Raw genomic sequence first — 11413 nt, forward strand, 5'->3', positions numbered from 1 at the left:
TAAAGTGATAATTTCGTCTTGAATTCTTAAAGTGATAATTATTCTGGGACAATTTTTTTTAGCCAAAACGATAGTTAAAATGAGATAGAGAGGTATATTCTGAACCATTACATATTATTCATGCAAAGCACTATTTTTTTTATGACTTTTCATCGGTACAAGTAGTGAAATTAACCCTTTAATTCTAACGTTAGTTCTCGGATTCGTGCCCAAGAATGGAAGAAATCCTGTTGGGAGAAAATAGGCCCTGTAGTGCGCGATGCAAATTTAGTTGGGAGAGTAAAATAATTGGTATATTAGGTGTGTAATGACGTGACTTTTAGGGTATAATTTGGGGGGTTTTGATGTGTTTTGCGACCGGACATGGAGCGGAAAACAAAAACAAAATACCTTTATTTCTTCTAATTTTTAGATTTCCTAGTCAAAGTTCAAACAAACAAACTAGTACCAAATAGATCTTGCATAAACATAAAATCTTAAGTACCTTATAAGAAAAAACCAAGAAAACTCAAAGATAAATTCTCAGACTCCACGCTCTTTGTTTCTCTTGTGCTATCTAAACATTTTCAGTTTATCATCTCATCTTAGCTAACCTGTGTGGCATCCATGGCCACCCACACAATCTTCAACACTACTAGCACTACCAATTCTTTACTATTTCCAATTTCTACACCTTCACTTTACTCTTCTTTCCATGGTGTTTCTCTCAATGTTAAGTCAAATTCTTGCCAATCTTTGACCCTTTATGCTGTCAATTCTCCCAAACCCCTCACTGTTTTTGCTGCTACTAAGAAGGCTGTTGCTCTCCTTAAGGGAAATTCTAATGTTGAAGGGGTTGTCACTCTATCCCAAGATGATGATGGTTGTTTACTTTTCCACTTTTTATGCTTTAATTTGCTCTAAAGTTTTAATCTTTATTAGAAATGTTAGATACCCTTTTATTTGAATCTTTATCTGTTTGCATTTCCACCCTTTTGTTTGTGAAATGTGAATTAAAGATGTAATCTTTATTAGGAGAGTTTTACACCCTTTAACCTGAATTTTTGTCTGTTTGCATTTCCATCCTTTTGTGCTCTAATTTGCTCTTTTGTTGTCACATTTGTGATTGTGACCTAAAGGTGTAATCTTTATTAAGAATGTTTTATACCCTTTTATATGAATCTTTATATATTTTCATTTCCACCCTTTATGCTCTAATTTGCTTTTCTATTGTCACATTTGTGATTGTGACCTAAGATGTAAGCCTTTCAAAGTATATTTTGTACCCTTTTATCTGAATCTTTATCTGTTTATTGTCCACCTTTTGTGCTCTAATTTGCTTTTCTATTGTCACATTGGTGGATTTTGAACTAAAGATGTAAGCTTTTCTAGGAATATTTCATTCCCGTTTATCGGAATCTTCATCTGTTTATTTTTCCACCATTTATGCTTTAATTTGCTCTGCTGTTATCACATTTGTGATTGTGACCTAAAGATGTAAGCTTTTCTAAATATATTCCATACCCTTTAATCTGAGTCTTTATCTGCTTATTTGTTCACCCTTTGTGCTCTAATTTGCTTTTCTATTGTCACATTTGTGATTGTGATCTAAAGATGTAAGCCTTTCTAAAGTATATTTCATACCCTTTTATCTGAATCTTTATCTTATACGTGTCTCATTATGACCTTATTTGGTTTTTTATTGCCGTATTCCTTAAAGATGTAAGCTTTTATCGGAATATTTGATACCCTTTTGTGTTGAGTATTTACTTCTTTATTCTTCTCTTTGTATAGGTCCAACCACTGTTAAAGTTCGTTTAACTGGACTTACTCCTGGACTTCATGGGTTTCATTTAGTGAGTAATACTAGTTGATATAATTTGAATTTTACTGCTTTCTTATGTACTTCTTCTTGTTGCAATTATTTGTGAATTATGGTTAATGTTATGTTTTGGTTTGTTTTGCATTTTTTTGTAGCATGAATATGGTGATACTACAAACTGGTGTATGTCTACAGGTTAGCTTCTGAACTAGTTTGAACTTCAATCAATTTAAATATTGGTCACTCGGAACTCTTATATGGTAGCTAATTGGAATGGAATGGAAATGATATCTTTAGCTCTGGTTCTGCTATACTAGTTTGTAATTTTTTTCCCTTTTTGTTTTACTGTAGGAGCCCATTTCAATCCTAATAAATTGACACATGGAGCTCCTGGAGATGAAATCCGTCATGCGGGTGACCTGGGAAACATAGTGGCCAATGCCGATGGTAAAGTACATGTTTTCTCTTCTTTCATAGCGCTTTGACTTTGTTTTTGTTTGCTAAGATGGATGATGATTTTCTGCATTCTTGATTGTGCATACTGTATGCAGGTGTGGCCGAAGCAACACTTGTAGATAATCAGGTCGTTACATCCACCTTGTCTGGTCATTCGATCTCGCTTTTTGTTCTCTATGTTTGTTAAGGGTCGTTTGGTAGGGTGTACTAGGTAGAATAATGCTGGTATAAGATTTTAGTACAATGTTTGGTTGCAAATTTAATTCTAGTACAACTAATACCAGTATCACTTATACACCCTATTCAGTACTATTTTAGAAATTATGCAACACATGCTATTTCAATACAACAAACCAAACGGTCGATAAGAAATAATGCCAACATAACAAATCCCAGCATAACTTGTCTTGGAACTAAATGACCCCTTACTGTTATAAGTTTGGATAATTTACTGACTCTACTTTTTGCGTACCATGTAGATACCATTGTCTGGTCCAAACTCCGTTGTTGGAAGAGCACTTGTAGTTCACGAGCTTGAGGATGACCTTGGAAAGGGTAAGGTTCTACATTTTGTATATCGGTCCATTTAATCTGTGAATTTGATATCAAATTTATTTGGTGCACTGGTATTCTACCTTTAAATTTTGGGAGGTCTTTGAGGTGCCTTTATGAGCTAACCCTTTGGTGATCCATCTGTAGGTGGCCATGAACTCAGCCTTACCACTGGCAATGCTGGTGGACGATTGGCATGTGGTAAGAAAAAAACACTCTTTTCTCCGCCTTCCCTGTTGCTCTCTCTTCCTGTATAATTTACATTACTCTTGCTAAATGTAAAGGCAAGCTAAAATTAGTATATCTTAGCCCGGTATTGCTTTAGCCCCCAGTTGCGTGGTGTTTGTTATGGTTAAAGATAATCTTAAGGGCTTGTTTGGCAAGTGTTCCATGACTAAAACTTTAAGAGTGTTCAATGTGTAGAACTTTTTTTTTGGCAATTAAATTACGGTTTATTAATCACCAAAGTATTCACTGTACATAACCAGAGCACACCGCATCCCGGTTGCTCATCTCGTATCTCCTAGCGATAACAATAATTACCAAAGAAACAACTCTCCTACAAAGATCAAATAGTATCAAAAAGTTTCCTATTCTCCCTAACTCGTATGCACAAGTCAGTTTGTATTGTATGTATCATCATATCTCTTGTGACGCTTTTACTTTGGAAGACTCGGGAGTTCCTTTCGCACCACATCTCATACACAACTGCCGCAAAACAAGCCTTCAGTAAGACATTCTTGGGAGCTCTCGCTTTGCTGTGTTGAAGCACCCACTGCCACTCTAGTTCTCATGTAACATTGACCCTCTGCCAACCCAACCAGTGCAGCACCTTCGACCAGATCTCCTGAGAGTATGGGCATTCAAAAAATGGAGGTGCTCAATGGTCTCAGGATGGCTGTTGCATAATACACAAGTGCCATTTATGCCCAAACCCCACTTCAGTAGTAAATCTTTTGTTCTCAGCCTGCCAAGGAGTGCCAACCATAAAATGAATACATGTTTTGGGCAGGCCACAGTATGGCACACCAGTCCTCTCCATGGAACAGTCGGAGCAGCTTCTCGTAGCAAGTTGTATGCCCCTTTGATCAGAAATTTGCCGCTGCCCAGTACTTGTTGTTGGCTTGCAAGTGCCAGCCAAAATTTCCTCATGTGGAAAATCTTCCTAACCATCCAAGACGCTTGATTAGGAACTTCCATTGTCAACATCCAATGTGTAGAACTTTATTGAGCTACGAAACAAATGTTCATTTTGCGAAAAGAAAAGGAGATGCATGCTCAAGACTTTCTTTTGAAAAGGCATCCTGTTTTGAGCTGCTTTTGGTAATTACGACTGTAAACATGATGGATTTTCTTCTTTGTTTTTCCTTTTTTTTGGAAATGCTAATTGTTTAAAGCTCACATGTGCTTCAGTCTTATTGCTTTTCCGAGTGCTTGTCTACTCTGCATGTTAAACCTTCCTTTTGGTCGTCTTCTCCATTTTATCCTTATTTGATTCCCCGAGGCGGTGTTAGGAAACATTCTGTCACAAGTCGCATTATCAGTTTGTGTAAAGCGATCGTAATTATTAAAATCTGACTTCTGAATTGTACTTCCTCTGTCTTTTCTACATGCATAACCAAATTGGCTTTTAATTTGATTAGTTATAACTGTACTGTGTGACTATTTCAGCTATTAACTAGTAAGATGATTGAAATAACTCCAACAACTATACTTATCAAACAAAAATAAACAAACTCCAAATACTGTAGAAAGATATGGTTCTCAGATTCTTCTGTCATTCTCATTGTCAAGAAAAACAGACAAACTCCAGATACTGTAGAAAGATAGGGTTCTTGATTCTTCTAATCTTTCTCGTTGTCAAGAAAAATAAATGAACTTCAAATACTGCGGTGCATTTTATTTGGTTGATGTCCTCCCTCTTTCATTCCCCTTTTTAACTTAGCAACAATTAAAAAAGAAAAAAAATAAAATAAAAAATACAGGTGTAACTTCCTAATATGATCAGATATACTGACCGAAATCCTAAATGCTAGTCTGATTAAGCTATTACTAGCCATATGAATACGATACCACTGGAGTATAGTTCATTCTAGATTCAAGATTGAATACTTATATGCAACATGATGCATGAGATGATTTCTTTGTCCTGCACATGAATTATGTAAAAATAAAATCTTAAGTGGAAATTTAATAGATTAGTATTTTTTCTAGTTAATAGTTGGCAGAATCAGAGTATACATATTCTCGTGAAGAAACTACTTCTGTGGCTTCTTAACTTGCAACCTTGTCTTTAATATATTATTTCTAATTTTTAGTTTTTATTTATGTATACACGTGTGTGTGCATGCGTCTATGTGAATAAACTTCGAGTCTTGGCACCCACATTATCAGCCAATAAAACAAAGTTGGTCACTACAGAGGCAGCTCGTAAAAGTTATTCCAGGAAAGAAACTATGACTAATTAGACCTCTGGGACCAAATGACAACATCACTTAGGAAAAGAACGTGAGATACAGGAAAATGTTACCTTCTCAAACAAAAAAAGAATGTGAGATACAGGATAGAAGTTGGTTGTGCAAACTCATTCTCTATGGCTGTTTTGATTCTTCCGGAGAACATAAAATCAACCGTTGACAGCTAGAATATTTTTTACATATAAATTTGTGGTTACTTTCATTTTGGAAATGTTATGCCCCCTAAATTAGAGCATGTACAACGTGTGGCCAACTATAGTAGACTGGGACTTTGCAATTCATGTTTCAATTTCTGGGAGAGCGTGCGTGTACAGTGTTGGAAGAGTATCTTGCTTGCACAACATGCAAGATCTACTTTTCATCTAGCTGTTGTGCTTTTAGTGTAGAGTTAAACATTCATGTACCGTATATTTGAGTTTTAACAAAAGCATTCAAAGGAGTGACCTTTGCAAGCTTGTTATTAAAAAAGAGAGAGACCGTACCCAAGGGTGTGGCCTAGTGATCAATGAAGTGGGTTGAGAACCATGAGTTCTCAAGTTCAATTTCCAGCTAAGGCAAAAAAATACTAGGTGATTTCGTTTCATCTGTCCAAGCCTTGATGGATAGAGTTACCCGGTACTTGTGTTGGTGAGGTAACAGGTACCCGTGGAATTAGTTGAGGTGCGCGCTAGCTGGCCTGGACACCGCGGTTGATTTAAAAAAAAAAAAAAAAAAAAAAAAGGGGGGGGGGGGGGGGGGAGGCCTTTTCAAGCTTTCTCCAACTCCAACATCCTACGCCATTCTGCTCACCACCACCAGGTTCCAGCTGCAAGAAATATACTCCTTTCTTTTTTAGCTGAGTAGTTCTTGCCATCCACACTCTCCATTACCTGTAATTGATTTATTTAGACTGAATTTTAAATAATTGAAAAGTCTAGCTAAATCAGTTGTGTAAGGGTTTACATGTTATTGGTCTATGTATAGACTGTTGAACATCATTGATGTAACGTCGATAACTGTTAGAAAAGCGGTCTGAGATTATATGATTTGTCTGACTTGGAAATGTTGAGAGGAAGATTCGATTGCAAGTACATTAGAAGAAGTATCATAGATCGTGTGACTTCTCCACTTTGACTGGTAATTTCGTTCAAGTTGATATCTTCCCTCTACTTTGGATTTCTTAAACTAGGATGATGTTTCTCTTAATACTTTAGAAGAGAGGTGAGGCTTCTCTTGTACTTCTCTTTTGCTCTTTGATATTGTTCTTTGGTGACAGAAGAATCGATTTGAATAAATAAATCTGTGAGGCTCGACTTTCTAATGATTGTGATATTGTTCGAATTTCATTCACTTAGAATCGCCTGCATGCCAAATTCATAGATGCTTTTCAAAAATACTCTTTGGCTAATGTTCATCGCGAATTTTTCCTATGCAGGTGTGGTTGGTTTGACTCCAATCTGAAGTAAATGCAGCAGCAGCAGCTCTTTTGTCGGAATTAGCAGTGAATATATTTACCCTCTTCTCCAGGTTGCCAATAAAACTCTACATGAATCATGTTCTGAGAGATTCTTGATTGTACTAAAATTTGAACTTGTATGTACACTTGCCAAATGTAGCTACACTTTTTGCTTCAAAACTGTAATTGAAGTTGCTATTTAACTATCCTTTGAGTCTTGGCTATCAAAAATGGCACTCAATTAACTCAGTTTTGGCATTTGTTTTTCCTATTAGTGGCAAAGTTTGTGCTCTATGATGAACTTGCCTCAATTCTGCACTAGGGCATGTATAGTTTCTAAGGTTGCATTTTGCCATCTAGACTCTAGAGAATTATTCTGTTTGGCCATTATAACTGGTTCTGAGTTACCATTTTGTTACAACACCTAAGTCTTATCTCAGTTTAGCACAGTTATTTGATGAAAAAAGTAGAAGGTATCTAGTAACAACATAAACTAGTCAGGGCCTTAGCTGCATTGCGGAGAAAGTCACTTTGGGGCTGATGTTTAAAATATAGGGTCATTCGCACAAATGGCCTTATTCGGGGTGGTCTTTAATTTTGTCCCTCAAATTGCTGGTCTTTAATTTTTGTCCTTCGGCACTTTAAGTTGCCGAAAATAGTCCTGAGATTCTGGGTTAGAACCTCAGCAAAGTATAAAAAAATAAAAAAAATCGCAAGGTAAAATTCGTAGCAAATTAGGCCTATTCGGGCAAAAGTTAAGCCTCTTTTGTAGAATCTGAGCAGAGTGAAAAAAAAAAAAATCGCAAGGCAAGTTATGCCTTAAGCCATAGTTTCTACGGAAAAGGGCCAAATATTCCCCTGTAGTATTGGAAAAGGGCCAAATAAACCCCTCGTTATATTTTAGGTTCAAATATACCCCTGCCGTTATACTATTGGCTCAAATATAACCTTCCTTTGTTAAAGTTGTCCACCTTGAACATCCTATTCTACGTGGCAGTGACATTTGATGAGTTGGATGTCACGTGGCATTGCTACCTCATCAACCCCTAATCCATTTTACTCTTCCCCTCTTCCACCACTAAAATTTCCACCCGTCCACCACCATTACCGCCATATAGTTACAACTCTAGAAAAAATTTCCCTTCCAATTCACTCCATACATCTATGGACATATGATGTAAGTCTCTCTGTGTATTTGGTCCTTATTCCTCTGATTGTTTCTCGTCTGTCCGTTCCTATTTTCCTCTTTCTCCAGCCGTAGGTTACTCTATTTTGTTTGTCTACCCACACTATTTTCTTAAAAAAAATTCTTTCTCAATTGAATCTCTCTGTATTTGGTCTTTTCTGAGATTTGATCTGCGTTTGGAGGTAATTAGTTCTTTCCTCTGTTTAAAATTTTATATCTATATGGTGTGATTGTCTTCTTCACTACCCAAGCACAGGAAAGTATGTGCCCTAAATCCTCCTTAAATTGCTAATGAATGTCAGTTTGGGTTCCTATTCTGTCAATGGCCTTTGGCAGTTCTGCTGTTCCTTCTCTGTGTAATTGCTTTTAGAGATTGTAAAATATTAGTAATGGGTCGATGCATGTCGTTCGTGTAACTATATGATGTATGGAGAGAATTGGAAGGGCACTTTTTTCTAGAGCGGTAACTATATGGCGGTAATGGTGGTGGAGGGGTGGAAATTTTAGTGGTGGAAGAGGGAAGGAGTAAAATGGGTTAGGGGTTGATGAGGTGGCAATGTCATGTGGCATCCACCTCATCAAATGTCACTGCCACGTAGTAGAGGATGTCCAAGGTGGACAACTTTAACGGAGGAAAGGTATATTTGAGCCAATAGTATAACGGCAAGGGTATATTTGGACCTAAAGTATAACAAGGGGTATATTTGGCGGCCGTTTTCCGTAGTTTCTATATAAAAGTTATGCCTTAAGGCATAACTTTACTCCTTGTCGGGCATAACTTAGAACTATAGAAGTTATGCCTTATAAGGCCTAACTTTTGCGGAACCTTACCTTGCAAAATTGTTTTTTTCTTTTTTAATCGAAATGTGGTTCGAACTCGAAACTCGCGGGTATTTTCGGCCACTTTTTTAGGCGAGGGACAAAAATTAAAGACCAGCAATATGAGGGGCAAAAATTGAAGACCAGCGCGTTTGAAGGGAAATCCGCGCAAAAAAAAAAAATGTAAAATATATCTAACATTTGCAATGTATTTAAAGTGTAGCCACAATTGATTTGAGCTGTAGAGATTCACTTCACTTCTTTCTGTTTCTTTGAACAGACAAGAAGCAACTCCAGTTCAAACCTCCAATAACCAATTAATATATGCATAGCCACTTAGGTTGCTTATAATGAAAGTTATGGAGATAAACATTGCAGAAATTTTGAATTCCAATTATTTATGTAGAGGCCAATTTTAGGAACATGGGCCTCATTTTGGTTATCTATAGGTAAGAAAACTATATCAAATTGGTCGCTACTATTGCTGCTTCTTTCTTCTTCTCCAGTGACCTAAAGTTGGAACCCCGTTAATTGAATTTCAGTACACGGGCCTGAAGTTTGAGCTATAGTTCGAATTTCAGGATATAGTGTCCTGACGTTTGAACTACAAAATTCTAACATTGCCATCTTTTAAACAAAGGTCCTAGAAGTGGCTACTAGTGCACTTTGTCCCATTTTCAAGCCCTTGTTCATATTGGACCAGAGCCTGGATCATTGAATTGACATGTCAATAATATCCGAGACAGATTGAACTAGTTAGCTAGCTCTAACTCGAAAGTTGTGGGTTCGAGTCACCTAGGGAGCAAATGGGGGGGGGGGGGGGGGGGTTTAAAAAAATAGCTAGCTACTACTTTATTATGTTACCATAGTGATATTTATCATTAAAAAAAAATACGTATTTATAATTACCTTATAAGTTATCTGATTTTAGATGATTGTAACAATTCTTTAACCTTTTAGTAACTCGCTTTCTCTCTTGGAGGCCAACACATATGAGTAAATTTAACCAATAAAGTGAAATTATTATATATATTGTTATGGCAGTACCACTATTGTCTTTCTGCAATCATGGTGCATTTGCTAAGCAAATATCTCAGAATATTCATTTATTTATTAAAACCTTACTCATAATTGCTTATATTTTGATATTTAAGATTGGCTAGAAACTTACGGCCTCTCTTACTTCAATCATTCTGATGTAAAACGCCACCAATAATGTTTCTTGCTTTCACATTAAACTTTGCCCAGACAAATATCTGTCGATCTATTGAATTTCCTTTTTGCACAACATGCTTATTATTATTACTAAAGTTTGTAGGGGATGAATTGGATTCCTCAGTTCGTAATTAGAGATCTCGAATTTGGATCTGAGACTAGAAAAAAAAAATGATAGAAAGCGCTTCTCTCTTTAATTGGTCTTATGCGACGCTAATCCGTATGAGTTGAACTCTTAAAACAGATACCGAACATCTGGCGAGAAGCTTCAAAAAATTGTTCAGCTCGTGACTATTGAAGATTGAATACGTAAAAAAAAAGAACAACAAAACAAAACAAAAAGTAGAGAGAGAGAGAGATGAGCGTAATCATGACATAATTATGTTGAAGATTGGAACTTGCAATCTTGCTCATAACTTTCGTCAAAAATTTGTATTTTAATTTTTAACATGTTTGGAGATGGTTAAATGCTGAATAAAAATCTAACATAAAGTAAAGCTCGTGTATATTTATTTACCTACTTTTGTGCCATATAGTGCATCAAAAGATGTGAAAAACTACAAAATTTATTACTAAACCAATGATAAAGTGTAAAGTTTACCAAATTATCCTTATGAAAACAAAATTATTTTTTTCCTCTTGATGATTAGACCATGCACAAGTAGTTCATCTTTTGATATTGAGAATCCAACTATCATCATTTAGAGTACTATTACTTCTTTTGTCTCTTACTAATCCTATCTTCTATAGGTCAAAACTTTTATTTTCATGTGAAACTCAAAATTTGACATTGTGAATCTAACTTTTGGCCTTGAATAAAGAAACTTGCTATTTTTTGTCCAAGGACAAAGATGGAAAAATCTAGTCAACATATGCATTGATATCCTAAGGTGACACTTATTATGAGACCAAAAAAAAAAATTGACTAAGATGAAACTTATTATGAGACGGAGGGAGTAGTTGAAAATAACACAAACGGAAAAACAAACAAAAATACTGGATTCGGTTGACCTCGATCCTCGTAGCACTAAGGCTACATTAACGGCTGGTGCAGATGCATGCATCATTAGGAACGGATTTAGAATTTTAACTTAACGGGCCCAATTCTTAAAGTTTTTAACGCTGCAATAAAAATTACATATCCAGGAACACATAAAAAGTATTATCAGTCACAATAGTTAACGATTCAAAATATTTAGAAAATGTTTGAAAAAATTATGATAAAACAAAATATTCTTTTAACTGTCCAAATAGTTACAATTTTTGAGATAGTGAAAGTAGCTATTTGGAGGCGCATCATTTCCTCATGTATTGGATGAATTAATCATGAATTGTTGATTAATGTCTTGTTTAATTACTTTTGTGGGGTATTCTTTTATTCATCAGTCAATAATTTAAAAGTAGCTCTAAGAGAGATTCTCAGAATTTTAATCCAAAACATGTGTTTCAAAAGCTTCCATATTAAGCAAGGT

At 35.8% G+C, this 11413-nt stretch overlaps 1 protein-coding gene across 1 annotated transcript; it reads left to right on the forward strand.

The window, feature by feature from the left end:
- Window positions 1-513: 513 nt before the first annotated feature.
- Window positions 514-6968, forward strand: LOC132065379 (superoxide dismutase [Cu-Zn], chloroplastic). Its single transcript, XM_059458759.1, has 8 exons — window positions 514-862; window positions 1774-1835; window positions 1957-1996; window positions 2153-2248; window positions 2353-2384; window positions 2737-2812; window positions 2957-3010; window positions 6701-6968. Exons 1-8 carry the CDS (start codon window positions 607-609, stop codon window positions 6724-6726), a joined length of 642 nt encoding a protein of 213 aa, XP_059314742.1. The 5' UTR covers window positions 514-606; the 3' UTR covers window positions 6727-6968.
- The last annotated feature ends 4445 nt before the right edge of the window (window positions 6969-11413 follow it).

The sequence above is a fragment of the Lycium ferocissimum genome, chromosome 7, assembly GCF_029784015.1.
Source record: "Lycium ferocissimum isolate CSIRO_LF1 chromosome 7, AGI_CSIRO_Lferr_CH_V1, whole genome shotgun sequence".
In the NCBI taxonomy this organism is placed as follows: Eukaryota; Viridiplantae; Streptophyta; class Magnoliopsida; order Solanales; family Solanaceae; genus Lycium; species Lycium ferocissimum.

What these genes read in the sequence shown, in the direction of transcription:
- LOC132065379 (XM_059458759.1), top strand. Translation starts at nt 607, where the DNA reads ATGGCCACCCACACAATCTTCAACACTACTAGCACTACCAATTCTTTA. An exon ending in AAACTGGTGTATGTCTACAG is followed by an intron (nt 1,997 to 2,152) that starts GTTAGCTTCTGA and finishes GTTTTACTGTAG; the next exon opens with GAGCCCATTTCAATCCTAAT. An exon ending in TGGTGGACGATTGGCATGTG is followed by an intron (nt 3,011 to 6,700) that starts GTAAGAAAAAAA and finishes TTTCCTATGCAG; the next exon opens with GTGTGGTTGGTTTGACTCCA.